The sequence below is a fragment of the Gavia stellata genome, chromosome 5 (genome assembly GCF_030936135.1).
Source record: "Gavia stellata isolate bGavSte3 chromosome 5, bGavSte3.hap2, whole genome shotgun sequence".
Lineage (NCBI taxonomy): Eukaryota > Metazoa > Chordata > Aves > Gaviiformes > Gaviidae > Gavia > Gavia stellata.
This window is the reverse complement of record NC_082598.1, coordinates 48,133,176-48,153,431: the sequence shown is the minus strand read 5'-3', so window position 1 is coordinate 48,153,431 and position 20,256 is coordinate 48,133,176. Positions and strand designations below refer to the sequence as shown.

General features: G+C 37.4%; 1 protein-coding gene across 1 annotated transcript; it reads right to left on the bottom strand.

Annotated features, from left to right (window-relative positions):
• Nucleotides 1-610: 610 nt before the first annotated feature.
• Nucleotides 611-19,802, bottom strand: MAP9 (microtubule associated protein 9). Its single transcript, XM_059818208.1, has 11 exons — nucleotides 19,749-19,802; nucleotides 18,586-18,703; nucleotides 16,882-17,310; nucleotides 11,374-11,627; nucleotides 10,467-10,525; nucleotides 9,768-9,933; nucleotides 8,572-8,661; nucleotides 7,714-7,875; nucleotides 7,114-7,259; nucleotides 6,216-6,348; nucleotides 611-733 (listed from the first exon to the last, which is right to left on the bottom strand). The coding sequence occupies exons 1-11, from the start codon at nucleotides 19,800-19,802 to the stop codon at nucleotides 611-613; spliced, it is 1,734 nt and encodes a 577-aa protein (XP_059674191.1).
• Between the last annotated feature and the right edge of the window lie 454 nt (nucleotides 19,803-20,256).

The window sequence follows — 20,256 nt, the reverse complement described above, 5'->3', positions numbered from 1 at the left end:
TGCCTCTAAAACTGCTGTTACCTGTAGGAAGCAGGAAATCTATGGAATGTATATTAAGACCTGAAATGGAATTAACAGCTACAGTCTTACTTAGTGCTGGATCATTTTACATTATATTCTCTGTAGCTTGTCTCTTCATGTATGAAAATCATGTCCCCCTACCATACTGCTTAGTCTCTTCTTTTTGTCACCACAAGAGAACCAACATCTCCTTGCCCATCATCCTCCTCCTTCACAAAGCACTTCTTCCAGACTTAACTCCCCAGCAGCGTGGCCTAGTAACTTAAAAATAACCATTCTGCTATTTATTGGGTGAAAAAAATGCCAGAGTACAGCCTTATGTATTCTGAATATACACTTTCACCAAAAAGGATGAAGTAACATAGGATTTAGCAAAACTAAGTTAAATGTTAATCACAAAAACTGGTACATTTTCTAAAGCAATGGAAAGAGACAACTGATCTATTTAAACTCCAGAGAGAAAATAAACCAAAAAGAAAGGATGCAACATCTATTATGGATTCAGTGAAAATCAGCTGTTACTGAAATAATGACTAGCCATTGTCAGATCTTTGTGGATCACCTTTTCTCATAGAAGGCAATAGACTGCTCAGTAATTCCTTGAATACGTGACTTTGCCAGGTGGACTCCAGGGAGAAGGTGCTTCTTTCCCATGGATAGCCTGCAACTTCTTTTGCTTCTTCTCAAGCTGCTCTCTCCTCTCTTTCTTTTCCTGAGAATAAAAAGATGTGTCAAAAAAACCCCAAACAAACAAAAACCCAACCAACCAACCAAGTCCACGAACAGAAAAGTTACAATAATTGTTATACCTTTCTCGTGTAAAAACGAAAAGTTAACACGCAATGGAGATCTGCCTTTTGGTGCTTAGTGCATCCCTTTTAGGGATTCAGTCATACACACTGCACAACGCAACACAAGAGGCTGCACATTTGACATCATTTACGATTAATGTTACTGTCTCAAGGATGGGCTCGTTTTGTGCACTATCTAAACAAAAAGCCCAACAGAAGGCCTAGTGGATTAGGTACTGTATTTGCCTTGTATGTAATTAGTCTCATCTTAATTACTTGTTTTCTTTAAGAGGATACCTAATTCACAATGCTAAATATGTTCTCATGTAATGAGAACATGGATGCATCTTTGTAACTTTCTGTACTTACTAAATCACACTTGCCATATACTAGAACAAACTGGGAAGTAAACAATTTAATTATAAACAAATATGTAACTTATAATATAAACACTACAAGGTTCTGATGGTATTTTCTATTGTTTCAAACCGCAATGGGCAGTTAGTATGATGAAGGATAAGCAAGATACTTTAAATATTCTTTTTGTGCCTGATTAACTAATGATTTTCAAGAGACCTGTCATTAAAAAAAGTAACTGCAAGTATTTGTAATTATTTTTATATTGTTCTGTTCTCTATAAAATAAGCATTCTTCTTTGCAAAGATGACTGCCATTTCACCATTATGAGGACCAGCATCTAAGGGTGCATCTGCATCAGCAATTTAGTACATTGGGGAGTTCTTTATAGGTGCAAATTTTCCTTGTATCATACTTGCAGGTTTGAGGTGCATGCTTGAGCACACCACTTACTGGCTTAAAGTAGTTTCTCTCTTGGTGGAACCAAGGTTGACATTATGGACCAGAGCGTAACTTACAGTGCCCTGCTTGACAGGTGGGCAAAAGGTTCTTGAGCAGCTGGCTTTCTGGCACATGAACAGTGCCTTCATCCCTAGGACCAACAACTGGCATACACATCAACTCTATCAATATGATTTTAATCTGTGCCCTTTAGGTCTCTGTTAACATAAATCTGAAGATCCAATTCAGTTAGGAATGTATGGTCTGGCTAAATAAACACACAATTATTTCATGTTGTTACTAATAAAGCTGATTAAAAGCAAGACAAGGTTTGCATGGAGAAGTAATGCCGTTTACTAAAACATGCAATACAAAAGTTCATCCCTACTAGTACAATAAAAAAATATTATCCCTGTGTACAAACTGTATCTTTCTGGATTATAGGGAGTAATTGAGACAAACTGGGCTTGTAGCACTGTAAGATTCTGACTCTGTCATCCTACACTTTTGCCTTCTTTCTCCTTCCATAGAGATCTTCCTCGGATGAACACAACTAGTAGCTTTGGGTCTTTAGAACAAGTTCAAGATATTTTTTTCAGGAATTCTTAAAGGGAACTGGTTAGTACCCTAAGGGGAAATGAGTCTGCATTATCAGTGATATTTTTCAAAAAAGACAACAAGATATGTGCAAGCAGTACAGATGATGTTGGGAAAAATCAGCTCTATAATGAACACATATAAGATTCATGTTCCTGTTCTGGAGTATTTGCACATATCTAGCCAATTTATTTTTAGAAAAATTTAGTCATATTTTACAAATCTTAGAATCTGAATCTGTATTTGACATTCAAAGACACATCAGGACAGGTAATCGAAAACTCATTAAAATGGGACTTATTGTAACAGTATTGGCAATTATTTAAGAAATCATGTGTTACAGAGAAATGTGCATATTTTATGTTTATAAAGCACTCTTTACCAAATACATGTTGCATAACAGACTCATGTATGAAAAACCCAAACCAAAGATGCATTTCAAAGGGAATGAAATTTGCTTTGGATTTTTTAATCATATCTCAGTTTTGAATGTTTGGGTTTGAAGATCTAATTTTCATGAATGAATCCCAGTGCCAAGGAAAAAGTCTTGAGTTAATTTAACTGGTTTTTAAAGATTAAATTTGACAGAAAGACTTATTGGCTTCCTCCCTGTCTTCAACACACACAAAGCTTTTTATGTTCTAGTTCACATTCTCACGAGACATAACTGATATAAATCTTGCCTAAAATAATAAACAAGATGTTATTTGCACTATCAGGAGAAGAATAACAGAAATAGTGAAAGATGAACTCAGTAACTGTAGCTTGTCATACACTAGATCAACTCAATTGTATGGCTTGATTTCTCTGTGGAAGTTTCCTACCCAATATCCTAGTAAGATGAATATATTTTTCACTTACAAAATTCTGGAAAGATCACAATCTTTGGCAGTATGACTGCCACATAATAACTGAATTTTAGACAGTATAGAAGCCTTACAAAATTAAGAGGAATAACAATAACAGCCTTATTTCTAACATATTGCAATGCCAGGAGATTAAAATGCCAACATAGAAAGTATTTTCAGATAGATCTTATTAAACCACATGAAATGAATAACGCACATCAGCTGTTTCTAACCCAGAAAAGCAACAAATCCATGAGACTTATACAGTACATCATTTCCTGGTGTTTTTAAACAGCTTTAGAATGCCAAAATAGTTGTTGAGCATGTTCAGCCTCAAGGTAAAATTTCAAACTTTTTCTAGGGCATTTGACCTTACTATGTTGATTTTCAAGAATTATTTGAGAGCAGCCTTACTTCTCATCAATTCATACTAGACTAACATTTGCCACATGAAATGGAGAACATAACACATCTAGGATACTCGCTTTTCTCTACAGAAAGCAGGTATCAAGATTACTATCTCAAAAATAATGGAAACTAAACTGTCATTATAAACTTTCTGTGTGATTCTTCTCCATGTTCTACTCCTCAGAATAGGTGCATGTCAATGACAAGTGTCAGACACTGGTAGTATGTGTTAAGTTAAAAATTATCATTTATCAAGCATAACATCTAGATTGGCTTGAAGAGTACTTGGTGAGTAGCAAGAGGCAAATAGCATGAAAGAAACAAAAAAAATCAAAAGCTTAAATTTCCTCAGAAATACTAAAGTATCTCAGCTCAAGATTATCCTTTTTATCTTAGTATTTTTACAAGTGTTAATAGCCTTTTTTGGGGCATTTATTTTCATGTTTAAAAACTAATCTTCTCTATGCACTTATGTTATCAAACATTCATACAATGACCTCTAAAAGTATAAGTAACAGAATTACCATTAACATAAAAGCAGAACGTTTCTTGTATTTTAGAAGAACTACAAGGAGATTTTTATGTGTGTTTTACCCCTGCGTTATGGTCAACGCCTGGTTCAGGAAAGCTGTGGATGAATTTACACATTTATTTCTGTTTAATGTTAATGAAAACATATTAGAATACTTCCCACTATATTACTCCTATTTTATTTCTCCTCAAACAAAAATCCTCTTATTTGAAATAATACACTTAAAAGACTTCTACAATTCTGCTCTCTCAGATTTGACGCCTGTTCATCTACCTGTAGGCAGACATCATCTTAGTCCCCTTGATAATAAACTGACAACTTTATAGGCGTTTCTCTCCTGCAGTTCACTGAAGGTGTGTATTTTCTCTATTACTATACAAAGTGAGATAATATTCTGGGCAAACACGATGACAGAGCCATTGCCTGATATGCTTTCTCAAATAAAGATGTGTTAGCTGCAAAAACCAGCACAATTTCAGAAAGTAAAGATGTGAAGACTGGGCATGTGACACATCAGTCAACACTTGCACATAGACAAAAGGAGATGATTTTAGAGGTACCTCTGCCAACCAATTCAATACCTATCACATCCTCCAACACTTGCTTATTTTTCAAACTGTTCCTCTCATGTAGGCACATGTACATGCATTTAGATCTGGTCATTCCTCCAACTACTAAAATTTATGTTAATAATCCCACTGAAGTGAAGCGATGACCTCATGAATTTATACACAATTTGAACAGGGGAGCCTGTGCTAGGCAGCAGATTTCATTCCCTAAAAAAGAGTTAATTTTTTTACCTTCGTACAGAGTCCAAGACAGCAAGGAAGTCAAATGTACAATGAGAGGTAATATTCATGCTTTGGTACAACTACACTAATTGAGGATAGTCTTGGTAAGTGGAGCATGCCAGGACAGAGCATTAGCTGCTACTCAAAGCATAGTACTTCCTTCCTTGGGAACCAGGAATTTTGACTAAGCAAGAAATAATCTAAGATTGGACATTAATCATTTCAGAAAACTGAACTGGAAATCACTTGACAAAGGGGACCAGAGAAAACACTTTTCACCAATGATTACAGAAATCAGAGGTATTCCAACAGGCAACCAGGTCAAATAAGATCTTGAAAGACTTAAAGCTAAGACTAAAAATGTTTGAAAACAGAGAGAAGGGAAAACATGCAGGCTCTTGCTGTTTTACGTAACTGCATATTTCTGAGTTAGCCAAGTAAAGGATGACTGTCCTTTTAAAATCTGTCCCACACCTGTACATCTGTCTGCCTCAGTTCTCATCTATCTCCCCCTCCCCTCCCAAAAAAATAAAAAAAATAGAAAGCCCACTCAAGACTCTGGAAAAGGTATTTTTAAGCTATTGACAGTACAAATGAATCCCTATAAGGACCTTAAGCCAGCTGAGTTGCAAGATACCATTCTTATAAATGGCAACAAAGATCCTATGTACAGCACATATGCCAGAAATCACAAGGAAGACAGACAACAGAAGAAACACTCTCAAACTTAGAAAACCTTGAAAGTCAGTATGATGACCGTGTCACAGGGTGAGAATGAAAAACGCAGGTTTTTCTCTAACTAGCAAGTCACACATCTTTAAGAAAACAATATATGGTAAGAATATTAGTGATCTCTCTTCTAGTTTGTATTTCTGTAGAAGGAAAAAAAACCTGCCTTATTGTTGGGACTAGAGTACTAGATTAGTGTACTTAACTATGACTAAAGTACACTGTTGTAGGAAAAATATAATTGGGAGCATCACAGTTCCACGCTTTCTAGTAAATGGAAGTGCTGTTATCAATTTTAAGGTATACAAATCTCCACTTTAAATGCTTCCTTGAATGTATATGCACTCACTGTTGCAGCTGGTGATGCTGCCTGGCTTTTCAGGTTTTCTGCTGTGGTGAGTTGGCCCTTCAGAGATGGTTGCTCCTGACATGGAATTTCAAAAAACAAAGACTAACTATGAAATTCAAAACTCTATGACATGTAAGTAGGGAGAATATATTTTCCATGTATGCTACATAGCAAGCCCACCATATTTTATAATTTTGCTCAAGAATTTTGGGGGACTAGCTATGTAATGCTGCCATCATCTGGCCTCTCTCATAACAGCATGAAAAAACATAAGTATTACAATACAAAAGTGTTCACACTCGTTACTACATTAATCTTTTTGGTTTTGACAAAGTGAAAAAAAAAAATTACCAGCCATCTTTCATATTCCTCCATAGCCTTTTTATTTTTTTCTTCCTTCTTTGCCTGTTGTATTTCTTGCTTTCTTCTCTCTAGGATTTTTTCAACTTTCTTCTGTTTCATATATTCTTCCTTTTTTTCATTCCTGTATAGTGAGAGGGAAAAACAGGAGATCATCATGTAACAGACTAAATGCTGCATCTGTGACTGATTAACTAAATTGTGTCAAAAGAGGTATTTTACGCATTTAATAAAAGATCGAGAATATATATTAAAAATCTTCAGAGTCCATCTTTACGTATTATACCACCAAGGTATAAATGAACCTACTATTCTATCTATTATGGCATCACCTTTTCTGTACTACTTTCTCCCTTATTTGGTATCACATAAAAATTAGATTCAAATTATTAGACTCAAAAATTAGATTCAAAGCTTCTGTGAGTAATAGTAATTTGGACATGGTCTGTGAAAACTCTTGGCTTGTAAAACTAACAAAGAATTTCTCCAGCAAACACATCTCATTTGCTTCTGAATACATCTACATTCATACGTTGTATTCCACTAAGACAAAGATTTACTTTCCTTCCTATGGTTTAGTAATGAAGCATGAGACTAATCACATAAGACATCATACTACTCAATGAATCTTACTTCTCAGTTGCAGTATCTCTGCCCAGGCTTAGTCAGTAGCCTTTTGGGGAGGAAAGTGTTTAAGTTACTAAACTGAAAGAAACTATACAGCTTGTTCTCGTTGTTATACTTGTTCTCCGTTGGGACTGAAGAGCCTGATCTCAAACATGTCATTGTCTCCCAACTGAAAGCATATCAAGCACTCACAGAAGACCTATTGCACTTATAAGCAAAGATTTGGGAAACTATGATATTGAAAAATCCAGTGGAGTAGTACCATTTTTCAACTGCTGACATGCTGTCTCTCTTCTTCTCTGCAACCAGTTCCTCTTCTTTCTTCTTCCTGATTCTTTCAGACTGTTTTTCCTTTCTGCTTTGCTCTCTTAAATATTCCGCTTTTCTTTCTTTCCATTTTTCAAATGCCTAAAGAAAATCCCAGATTAATTAGAAATCTTACCCCTCACCTTTTTGTCAATACTCCACTTGTTTATTCTGTATTATTATTTTCTGTAATTTCTACACGTTTCAATTTTGGAATATTTGTTTGCAGCATTGCTCAGAAGGGGGTATCACTATACCTAAAAAGAACAAATTATTTCTCCCAGTAAGTAATAGTTCATTGCCAGTGTGTTTATATGCAGTTTATTTTACATTCAGTTAATCGAATCCAAATATGGAAAAACGCCTGTTTATGTGCAAATGTAAACTTTACATACTTCCAACAGAACAGAATGTAATACGAGCTTTCTTCAAAAATTAACTATGTTTAGATTTTAGAATCTAGTTCGTTTCCATCTCTTGCTGGATTAATCATAATTATTCTCAATACTCTCCTGAACCATATCCAATACACATTTATGTACATATTTCACATCACCTTCTGTGCTGCTTCCGTTTTCTCCTCATTCTGTTCTGCAGCTTTCTTTTTCTTAAGTTCCTCAAGCTTGTTTTTTTCACTTAACTTCTTTGCCTCTCTTCCTTTCTTTTTTTTCCAGGCTTCGAAAGATGCAATTGCTTCCTCTCTTTTAACAGTTTCTTTCTAGATTGAAAATAACAGTCTACATTTAAATACCCTTAAATATAAAACTGCAATTGAAATAGTATGCTTTAAACTCATTGTCACATGTAGTATTAGATGGAGCAATAAAGAAATGGAAATTGATTTGCAGACAACATTCCAAGTAATACTCAAAATTAAATTTGAACTATATAGAACTTTTTTCTACGCTCTTAATCGAATGAGACAAACTACTCCTGCAAAATATGTGTAGAAGAACATGAAATACATGTTAAATGCTTAGAAGCAAAACATATTAAATACTCAAAAGTAAAATCTAAGAATTATGTATGGTCCTGTTCAAAATACAGTCCTCTGTAGATAAGCATCTCTTGATACGGGGAGCAAACTCATTTTCTAACAAATGACAAATTAAAACTTAACACCTGAAGGGTTGAGCATCCCAAGATCTTTGTAAACAAACCTGAAAATTAATCTAAGCAGCACACTTTTAACATACCTTATGTAAATGTGTAGAGAAGAATGAGCCACACATCCTTTACAGCAACCATAACAAGTGGGACATGCCGTTTACTGTTTCATCTTACCTTGTGCTATTTAGAGAAAACCAGACACCTTAGAATAGCAGAGTGATGTAATTAGGCAGAAAGAACAGGTAAGCGTACTTCAGAGAATTTTAGTTTGTCAACTTCTTTTTAAACAAGAATGTAAACAAACCTTTTCAGTACTGTTCCTTAGATTTTCAGCTTTCTTCTTTTCGATTCTCTTTAATTCCAGTAGAAAGACCCTTTTCTTTTCCAACCAATTCTGTAAGAACCATTAGAAGACTTTTATACTTTTAAAGTCTTTTTAAGTTATAACTAAAAAAGTTCTGTTAAAACAACCAAATATTATTAGAGGAGCACCAATACAATGACCACCAAAATCACTCTTAATTCTTCCATGTGCTACTTAAATAACTACCCCATGTGGAAGACTAAGGTTCTAAAATCACAGCTACAAAATATGAAAAAGCTTAAAGATCTTTAAAAAAAAAAATATCTTTACAAACCACACAAAAAAATGTAAGCATAAAAAAAAAAAAGAAAAAGAAGAATGGAACAAAGATTCTTATCACTTGGTATACAGTAAAATTATTTACATTTATTGTCTCTCTTGCAAATACCTATACTTAAAGAGTATAAAATCCAACTGGGAAGAGTGAAACTTCAGGCATCCATAAAGTGTTACAAGCCATCTGCAGAATCAGGCTTAAATTTTTAAAGCTTAATTATATATTTGATATGCTGCTTAGAGATACCAGTGCCGTAAATTAAGCCTATTTTATCTTTAAAAATTATAGGGACAATATAAATGCAAACTTGAGGTTCTAAATTTTGTTCTAGAACCATAACAAGTATTAAAAACACATACCAATATGAACAACACCTGTTGATGAAAGTTTTTCTCACACAGATTAGTAGCAAAAATCTGTTGGAACCTACAAACTAACTATTACGAAATTCTACACAGAATCCACATAGATCATCCTTCTGGAGAGAATACTAGACTTGATTTCACTCTTCCTGAATAGAACACACCAGGAAAAGAAAGTCTGAGCTACACGCTTACTTATGTTAAGGAAGAAGTAGAAATAAAGGAGTATTATATGTGTCTGAAAACAGTCTGACACAATAAATTATGAAGCACGGTATGTCCCTCTCATCTAGCTTTTTAGTTCATAATTTGATGAAAAGGCATAGCCAACAGAATAAAAGGATTATTACATCGGTAAGCATATGCAAGGAATATACTCAGAAATACTGATTTCAAGAAAATAAGAGGTGTTGCCTCCTATAACAGGGTTTTAATAGGCACAGTTTTGCTTGTTGGTTGTTTTGTTTGTTTTTTATTTGTTTGTTTTTAAGACCTACCTGGAAAACAGCTGCTCGTAAACTATCTGCTTTGTCAAATTCGGTATTGTTCTTCTGCACGCGTTTATCCTCCAACACCTTTAATGTTCCCAGATATTGAGATGAAATAGGTGTAGCTGCTGCAACAGCTTTTGCCTTTTTCTTCAAGTGCACAGAAGACAGAGACCTGTAAAAATACCAAGACACAAACATATTCATGATCTTTCCATTTATTGTAGCTGATACGAAGTAGCGTTCTTTTTATTTCAGTGTATACCAAAAGTTACTGTGATTCTGTTTTCACATTCACTTGGCTGGGGATAGGGGAAAAGGAAAGGAGGAAGAAGCCCGTTTTCTTCCGAGGGCTTTGCTATTGCCAAAACAAGCCAACGCATTCAGCCCAAGAAAGTTTACAAATTTCTTATACTTTCATCTACAAAACAGCTTAAAACCTGTAAGACATCATGGCCTGGATTCACTGGTGGATCCAGTAGTACACACTCATCATAGACACTGGCAAAAGACTTGGAGTCTGATCTGATACCCCTGAGCAAGCGTTGTAATACCATGCCACATCTACTAAACTGTTTCCCACAGATGGTCAGAGGTTGTCAACAGTGAAGACAATGCTGACAGAAAATGAGAGTGAAGCAGCATTGTCAGGGCATTTACATGCATCTTACACTCTGCAGACTGTGATACATAGCATCTTTCTCCTACCTGTCAGATAAAGAAGCTTTTGGGTTTTGTAGAACTCTCTCCTTTGTTTCACTTAGTTCCTAAGAAACACAGAGGAAAAGTAAAATTATAGAGTTCCTCAAGCAACAGAACTAGATCATGATGAAACAGATTTTTACATTTTTACAAGCTAACAAGGATGTTGGGAGTTGGACTCGATGGTCCTTATGGGTTCCTTCCAACTTGAGATATTCTATAAAGTTAAAAAAATATGCAAGAAAGCCACTTTAATATAGAAAGGGTACAGCACAGGGTAAGAAAGTAAAAAAAACCCAACAAACCAACTAACGAACCTTTCCGAATGTCTGTATCTTTTTGAAACAGCACCTAGAAATGTTTCTTTGTATTATGTAAAAATATAGCCTACAGTTTAGAAATACAAAGCAATAAAAAGAACCCAGCTGGGCAATGGGCTTCCCTGTTATTATATCAACACTCTTTTAACTGTTTTTAATATTTAGCTTTAACAGTTACTTATATCTACTTATTTGCTTTCTTATGATAAAGCATAAAGTGCTTTGCATCTTATCCATTATTCAAGTGACACTATGGATGCCATCCTCTGCCAACATACCCTACTCATTCCAATTCAGCTAACCTCACCATAGAGATATGACATTTTCACTTGGATAAGGGTATTTCATTAAGATTGGAAAATGCACATTTCAATACCTTAACCTGGTTTAAATGTTTTGTGTAAAAGGTTTTCCCTACATCTTCCATAAAACTATACAGAATTTTTAAGAGCCTCAGCTCTAGAAGCCACAGATAAATTGTCAGCTTTACAGAGTTCTACACATTTAAGGTACCATCAGTAACTTTACAAAACTTTTCACTGTGCTTCTAGGACATTGTACTAAACAATGGTAAAAACGCATATGAACAATACCTTGACAGAGCTGTTTGAATTGTTCTTTGCCTCCCCATGCTCAGATTGATCATCCACTGATACCTTCTGTATGGTATCAGTTACTATTTGCCCTTCCACTATTTTCACCATTTCATCTGAACTGTCACCTGTTGACATCTCTAATTTCTTTGTTTTCTCATATACTGTGGTCATCATTACTTCTATCACAGAAGGGGATTTTCTACCGTTGTCCTCCAGTTTCAAGTCACTGGTGCTGATTTTCTGATCTTGATCTAATGGGTGAAAAAGGATTGAGAGGACACATTAACAAGAATTTCATTGTTCCTCAATATTGTTATTTCTGTATTAAGAACACCTGTTTATGAAACTTATTACTAAATTTGATGTAATATAACGTATTTTCTGTATACTTTCTTCTAAGAACTATACGGACTAATAAGAAGAGTATTCACTTGTATTGTATTTAAATGTAAGACTGGAGTATCAACTGAAGCTCTAACAAATGTTATAGAATGTGTGAGCACGACAAAGACAAAACTTCCTGTCTGCCTCACCACCCAAACATGGTTCTAGTGCAGAAACCGAAAGCAAGAGCCATTGCAATCACAGCAAGAGCTCTTCTGACATCTAGCAAACTACTAATGAAGTCTGTAAGACAATTTAGGTAACAGAAACTACTTTCATTGTGTGGTGTTTTTCAGGGATGCGGGACACACAAGGAATTAACAGAAAGATTCTGTGGTGAGGTTTTAAACAAAGCATCACCTCAACTGAAATGCATGCCTAAGTAGTGAAATTGTAATTTATGAAACACTTTATTAATACTACTTAAAAAACATTTTTATCAGATCTGAACTGCCATTAATGCAGAGATCTAAATTTGTAAAGCAATCCAGACACAAACCAAAAAATGCCATGGTAAATTCCAAATTACAGTCTTCCACAATTTTCTGATGGAATTCTTCAAAGAAATATAAGTTGTGGATGACAGATTAATTTCAAGTTACCTGAAGAAATGAATATCAGTGCTGACAATCTAGGAAATTTAACCTAGATTTACAACAATGAAGGTAAGTTCAATGTGACAAGGAGAATTCTGAATATTTACGAACCATTTTCTATCCTCTGTTGATATGTAAACTTTAATATTTTACTTTACACTTACTAGATAGTAAAACCGTATATAAACTGTAGGCATCAGAAACTGTACTGTATAACTCTAATCAAGCTGCAGCACTTAGTGCACAGGACACTGGAGACAGCAGATTTACTGCTGACTATGAGCACTTTGTAGCATGAACTTCACAGAACTTCACGTGCAAGTCACATTGGCTGTTTTCAAAATGGATACAAACTACTAACCTTCCCGTGGTTAGCTGAAAAATGCCACATAAAACCTGTAAGCATTATTATTGTAGTTTCTTTCTTGACAGTTCAAGCTCTACAAGTTTGACCAGTCTGCTTGAAATTCTCACACCTGCACACTTCAGCACCACATCTAAACAATCTTTTCCAATCCCTTTTCCTCTAGATTTGTTGCAGACTCCATATCACTGTTGTTTCTATGTCCTCCTTTGTCCTGACAACGCCACCTTTGTCATTCTCTTGATCTTATGCTGTCCCTGCACTTGGAGGATCTACTCATTCCAGTATACTGATGCTCATATCCTTCTCCCCATACAAACTCTCCTTAGACATTGTTTCATTAACAATGCTTAAAAGCATCAAGCTATACCAAACAAATTTTCTAATCCAAGGTATCAGCAAAATACAAAAAAGAACTGAAATTAAACACAGATCTAAAAATATTTATGTTCTACTCAGTACATTGCCTGAGTCTTGAAACTTTGTTCACCCTTCTCCACTAAATTCTTCAAGTCAAGTCCTATCATTTATCTCATTAGGCTGCAGCATATAGACATTACATAGGCCATACTGACAGCATTTTTCTTGCTGCATCTGACAGTCTATGTTACCTACCTGTTGCAGTCCTGCACACAGCAAACTACCCCCCCAGTATGATTCCCTTGGCAAATTAAAAAAGGTGTCTAACAGCCTATTCCAGTGCTTTTCAACCTGGGGTCCATGGATTTTTTGTAACCAATCTGAAAAAGGGGACTAAGAAAGGTAAATTCAATGAACACTGCTGAGAAGGCCACAGATTTGGTATTTCTTAAAGGGTCTGCACATCCCCTAAGAACTGTTAAGGATTCACAAATCCAAAAAAATAGAAAAGTGCTACTTAGTTTGTATTAAACTTTGTGGAAAAGGTGCAGGAAGACGTGAAAGATTTACCCTAGTCATGTTGACTGCATAAGAGGAAATGAAATTAAAACGACTTGGTTTAAGTCTCAAAGATGCTTAGACAACGATGCATACACTTGACACAAGTCAAAGTACAAAAACTAAATTCTCAAACTCTAATCTCTTCCTCTGCATTCATGGGATGCCTCTAGGGCCAAATTTCTCAATACCTGGGATGATACTGTACTTGGACGTAACTGCAAGAATGAGGCTGGGCCATTCTCAAAATCAGAACAGAAGGAGGCACAAGGGCGTGAGAAAGATACTAAAAGAGTGTAAAAAGGAAATTAAGAATGTCACTGATTTTTGAGAAGACTTGTATTGGGCCATTAGATATTACTAAGGTATAAATGATAACATTTATCCAGTTGTATGTATCTAAGTTCTACCTTTTGGAGGTGGTGCTTCTCCACACATCAGTAAATTGGAGTCTCCAGATCTTTCATTGTGGGAAATAAAATTAATGGAAAATGGTGGTGAAGTACTTTCTAGCCATGGAGCCTTAGATCAGAAAGTGACAAATAAACAAGTGAGCAATTCATAACAAATCAGAAAAATTTAATTTGACTTTATAATACTTTGATAGAATGCTTGTTCAGAACTCTCTAGGAGAAATAGAATCCTTGTTTTACATTTGGAGAAATAAAACCAATCAGCACATAAAGCTGCAAACCATCACAAAATCCTGTTTCTAGTTACAAAGAAAAAGAATGATGTTCTCTTATCTGCCCCTCATCATAAGTATGCTACTGTTAGACATTTTTTTTCCCACTCCTATTTTTGTCTTATTTTTCCTCCCAGAAAATTTTGTCAGCTAAATAAAAGTTAGTTGCAAAAGTTTCCAATGTAGATCGTAAAAAAAAAAAAAAAAAAAAATCAACACATATACTCTCTTACTTCAGGACCAGGGCTTTCGGCAAGCAATTTTTTCTTGGGCGTGGCTTGGGCATTCAGAGTAGTTAGGGATGATGATGCCGAAAATGAAGACAATCCATTTCTAGAAGTTAATTTTCCTTCTGACCTATTAAGATCATTGTCTTCCACAGGACCTCTTTTTCTCAACATACTTCTTGGTTGAGGTAATGGTTTATAACAGCCATCTAATGAAAGAATGCTGATATTCTCAGCTGAAAATAAATATTATAGTTTCAATTATGCCTAGTTAAAGACATTTTAGTCTGGAACACTATTTTCTTAAGTTAGATTCAACTATCTTCAGTTAAATGAGCTATTTAAATAATAGCACAGCTTTCTTAATACAGTGGGGCCATATACAGACAGCTATATAGAGTTACAGCCACTTTTTCAGAAAGTATAATGGAAGTTTTAAAGCTTCTAATATAATCTCTAAATAGACCATTTATTATCTCTATATATTGAAACTACATTCGAGAGCTTATCTGCAATTAGAGAGACAGAGTTTTCATAAATGTAGAAGAGAGCACATATCTAATACAGCACTGTTGTAAGAAAACCTTTTTGCTATTCTGTTTGTCCCTTTATCTACTAGAGAAAATACAAAGGGAAGACTGCTTCTTGCCACACGGTGCAGAAGAGAACAACCTTGGTTAGGAGGAGACATTATGAGAAATGCAGTCAAAGAGGAGGGCTTTCAGTATACTTCTCGCTTCTTCAATTATGTCTCTGTTCCCTCCCTAAGGCAGTCACTGGGCAGCAGAACCACCACGCAACAATTTCCTACAGATTCCTGTCCTCTGGCTCCTCACCCTCCTCCTGTTTAGTAATCCTGTCATTTTCACGTTTTCTTCCCCCCGCCCGGCCACCAATGAGATCAAGCCATACAACGACTTTCTACCTGCCTTTTTCTTTATATATGCTGATCCACACAGAAATGCATATCTAATTCTGCACATTGCCATGGAAGCATATTAAGTCCTAGTTCATACAAATCTATCGCAGGAAATGGGAGAATCACCATACCCATCCAGCATACTCAGCTGCATAAAGACTAATCATATAATTAGAAGTGAAGTTTAGACAGCTAAGAGGTCACAACAATATTCCTACAAGTGCACTGACAGTTTTTCCATGCAGTAAATCACAAGAAAAATCAAAGGAGCAGAAAAAGCTGATTAATCTCCGGACAGTCACCTCCTCTGTTGGACAGGGAACAATTTATCTAATATAAGAAAGTTTACAGTGGTTGATTACCGAAGACAATATGCTAGTATCACTATACTACTTAGATTCCCATGAAGAAAAGGAGTACTTCAACTTTTTTCTGCCAGTCTAAAACTACACAAGCATACTGGCCAGGAAAAAGAGGCACCTGCAGTGCCCAGCTGCACATTCAAATATCTAGCACTTTGGTGCCACATGGGGAAATCAAAAAAGGAGCCGATATTGCTAATCATGCTCTACCAACTTCAAAGCTGTAATCTTCCATCACAGGTAATGACCAGCCATAAATTTCTTTCAACCTCAAACAGGACAAATTCTTCTCATATTAGGAAATAAATAAAAAATATACAGTCTTTTGACACTTTAAATTTATAAAAGCACATGTAGTCAGTTAGCAGAATTCCAAGTTCAGCTTTGCATATTAAAACTGAATTAGCTATTCTTATAATGAAACACTACAGTTCTTTTATCACGTTTGACTATACATCCAGAGTGGCTCAGTATCTTCAAAGTAAAAGATAATTTTAACTTTGTGATGGTAAGTCTACCATTCATAAATGTTTTGGTTACAGCTCATTTTCTGACATTCTATTACATTACAGCTTGATGATGTTTCAGCATCACGACTTCAACGTTATATTTGCCAACACTGTGGTCCAACTTCAGTGGTCATAGAGAAGGGATACCTGTTTAAGGACCTCTCCGTTAAAAGGTGTGACTATGGCTTTCTGTGCTATGCACACGCAGAGGAGGCAACCCTGTAGCCCTCCCACACCTTCCATGGACATGCAACCGATGGAGAGCTGCACTTAAGTACCCAAACAGCTGTTTTTCATCTCCTGAAAGGAAAAAGCAAATAGGAACTACCTTCTACTTGGCCCACACCGGTTCAGTTTACCCCCTGGCAGTTGGAGGTTATCTAAACAGGTATTTTTAGAAGAATATTGAATAAATGCCCTGCAAGCCAAAGCAGCTGATACTTAACACAGAAAATAACCCAAATTACAATACTTCAAAATATTGTAATATGGCTAAGGCTAAGCAGGTAGTAGCAACAACATTCAAATGCTTTCTTTTCACCTGATGCTGAAGCATTTCTGGGTTTGTTCACCCGTGGCTTTGGTATTGGTTTGTTTTCCTCTTGATTTCTTTTTTTCTGTAGTTCACAAATAGGCAAGTCATTATAGTGGTCACTTTCACTATTATCACACGGTACTTCTTCAGCAGCTGAACATTCTTCATTATTTTTTCTGTCATCACCCTCATTTTGTCTTTCCAAACATTCATCTTCACCGTGTTTTCTGTCATCCTGTATGTTTTCACTTTCTAAAAGCATTATTTGCTGAAGCTTCTTTTCACGAAAGGATAAAGTCATGTCATCAGCAGCTTCATTTTCCACATCTGCTGCTTTTTGTGAAGCACCATCATCTGAGAGAGGACTCTGAACAGCAACTGATTTCTTAGTGCTTTCAGCACCTGAATTACTTTCATTAAGTTCTTCCCCAATACCTGAAAATAGCACATTAGCAACTTCCATTTGAGACGAGTGGAAGAAAATGGGACACAGAAACTGTATCTTCTATAATTTAATAGTATTTTTCATATAACACTCTCCTGACCGAAGTCTCTGAGCATTTCTGTTTCTGCACCTCTGATCTCTGCAAAGCCACCAAACTAGATCCTTATTCTACCTCCTTTCCTGTCATCTGTTACCATGGTCCCAATCCAAAGAAAATACTTCAAATATTCACTGATTAATTCTCACCTGTCATGCAATTTAAATCCCTTCTAAAAAACTCTGTCTCCAATGCGGTAAGAAGTGGAAGCAAGTCAACAACAACAAAGCTAGGCACATTTGGTTACCAGAATCCACCCTCCCCTTCTATTCTCCTCACTTCTGTCCCATCTGAAATCTAGTAGAAGATACTCAAAGGAGGTATCTGCTCCAACGCTAAGGTTCACATGTTTAACAAAAATATTTTTATCTTCCTGTAGCCTGTTATTTCTAATTGACTTTATTTCAGAGTTCAAATGCTCGAGGAAGATGACAAAAGAATGTCATGATAGTTAAGTAACATATTTAACGCAGGAGGAGCTTTTTTCTAAATCTTGTCAGCAAAGGGAAATCAAATCATCCCATGAACTTTTAAAAGATGTTTCAGGTCTGAATGAAAATCAGGACACAGAAGTCCTTTTAAAAATACATTATGATACTTAAGATTCGTATTTCCCTTAACATGCAGCACCTTATCAGGAGGAAGAAGAGCCATTCAGCCAACCTCATTAGATCAAACATAAACATTACCAAATATCAAATTTGGCCCAAGAAAAACAGCCAGATCAAACCTGTTCTGGTTTGTGTACACAGCCAGGCAAGCATGATCTACAGTGTGTCCTGCAGCCCTTATTCACTGATTGTCCAGACTGGGAAAACTGCGAGACAACAACATGGCTTTCTCTCTGCCCATGTCCGCTTTCATTCACAGTACTGTGCGCTACTGTCTCATCCAGGTGTGGAGCAAACAGTATGGCTAAGGAGTAAAACCGGGCATCACAACTGTAAGAAACAGCACAGACTGCGTCTGGTCTAGCAGGTTGGCACCACCACTGATTTCACTGGAAATTCTGCTCCTAACTTGGAAGAGGAGGACTAAGTCATTTAGAAGTTGTTAAAATATGAGATCTTGGAACATTAAATCATATTGACTCACAAAGATTCTCTGTGATCTAGGAATGAGTTAAGTAAGGGAAAAACACATGGAAAAATATTTAATTGTGTCTTACCGTTTAACATGCCATCTTCATCACTCTCAAAGTCATCTGAGTACTCAGCTGTTTGCTCTCTTGCTGCATCAGCAGAAATTGCTTCTTGTAGCTCATCCTGAAATGGTTTCACAAATAACTTTTACACAGAAGGGAAGATTCACTTCTTCAAGTTCAGGACTAATTCCCCCCTCCCACAGAGACATAAGTAAAACTGAGCAACAGAGATTAACCCGTTTAACTGAAAATTATTGTGAAGGATAAGTAAAATACAGTTTTCACTCTATCATCATTCCCCCAATTTTTCTGTGTTTAAGAAACCCCTCCATATATTAATTTATATTTCTTCTTCATATCTTGCAGATTGCTCTTCCATTTTTGGCAATAACGACATTGCTTCATCATGTGACACTTTTTCCCCCATTTATATGTTTTGATCTGCAAGAGCACACCAAAAAGGTCTGTACCGCCAGGCGTGACAGAGGTGGTGAGCGGGGACTACCTCTGCACTGACGGCAGCAGTACAAGAACCTGAAGCAGGTGGCAGGTCCAAAACAAATAGGAGAACTTCACATAAGCCACCGCTGATTATTTTGGACTCTCTGCTGCAGAACATCAGAGACACACCACATTTACACGGGTTCTGAAAGCAACTGGCCTTACTTATAGATTAAAAACACATTACGAAATGCAGCAGCATCTCCAGATTGGAAGACCCTGAGCCACAAACCGCTGAAGGCTTGAGCGCAGGTTGTCTGACACGGCCCTTACGCTCCTCCCGAGACACCTGCTGTGGGCCACTGCGGTGCTTTAGCCAGAGCCATCTTTACAGGACTATCAGGAACGGAGAAGTCGGTCGGGCTGTTCAAGTCTCAGGGCGGCTGCTTCCCAGGTTATGCACGGGGAGCAGCTTCTAGTGTCCACACAGAAGGAAACCTGCTTCCCAGTTTTCATTTTGATAGCAAATCGGCTTTTTTGTGCGTGTTGTCTTTAACAGCAAATGACTGTATTCGCAATCGCAGAAACCCGTCCACAGACAAACACCGCCGACGCCGTTTCCCGGCCCCACAGGCAGCACTCCCCTCCCGCGGCCTGCCCCTGCCCCTGCCCCTGCCCCTGCCCCTGCCCCTGCCCCTGCCCCTGCCCCTGCCCCTGCCCCTGCCCCTGCCCCTGCCCTCGCTCACCTGCAACGCGCTGCGCCGCCCCACCGCCCGGCTGGAAGCGCCTTCCCCTGACATGGCGGCGGCCTTTCGCTCCCGCCTGGCAGCGCCTTCAGCCGGCCCTGCCCCGAAAGCCCCGGCCTCGCCGCCGCCGCCACCCCGCCCGCCGCGGCACTGCCCGTCGTCTGGCAACGCTGACGCGCAGGAGAGACCGGATAAAGGGCGGGCGGTGGCGGCGGCCTGGGAACTGCGGTGGAGCCGTCTCCGGCTTCAGGCCGCGGCTGTGGGCTGGTGGGCACCGGCAGTCGTTGCACTCTGGCCTTCAGTTTTACACCGCTGAGCTCCCGCCTCTCACCCCAAACCGCGAGGCCGTCTGTTTTCCATAACCACACGCACAGACGTTAGGGTACAGCAGTGGACAGGCACATCTGTGCGTCAAAACTGGGGCCTTCTGTCAACGCTGAGCAACTTTCTTGCCTGGGCCGAAGTCAGACTTCCCCCATGCTCTGCAGAAGCCAGCTGAAGTCGACAG

Excerpts from the sequence above, each read along its gene's own strand:
- MAP9 (XM_059818208.1), bottom strand. The coding sequence starts at position 19,802 with ATGTCAGGGGAAGGCGCTTCCAGCCGGGCGGTGGGGCGGCGCAGCGCG. Across the intron at positions 10,526-11,373 it reads ATTCAAACAGCTCTGTCAAG|GAACTAAGTGAAACAAAGGA; the intron begins GTATTGTTCATA and ends TGTGTTTCTTAG. Across the intron at positions 7,876-8,571 it reads TAAGGAACAGTACTGAAAAG|AAAGAAACTGTTAAAAGAGA; the intron begins GTTTGTTTACAT and ends TTTTCAATCTAG.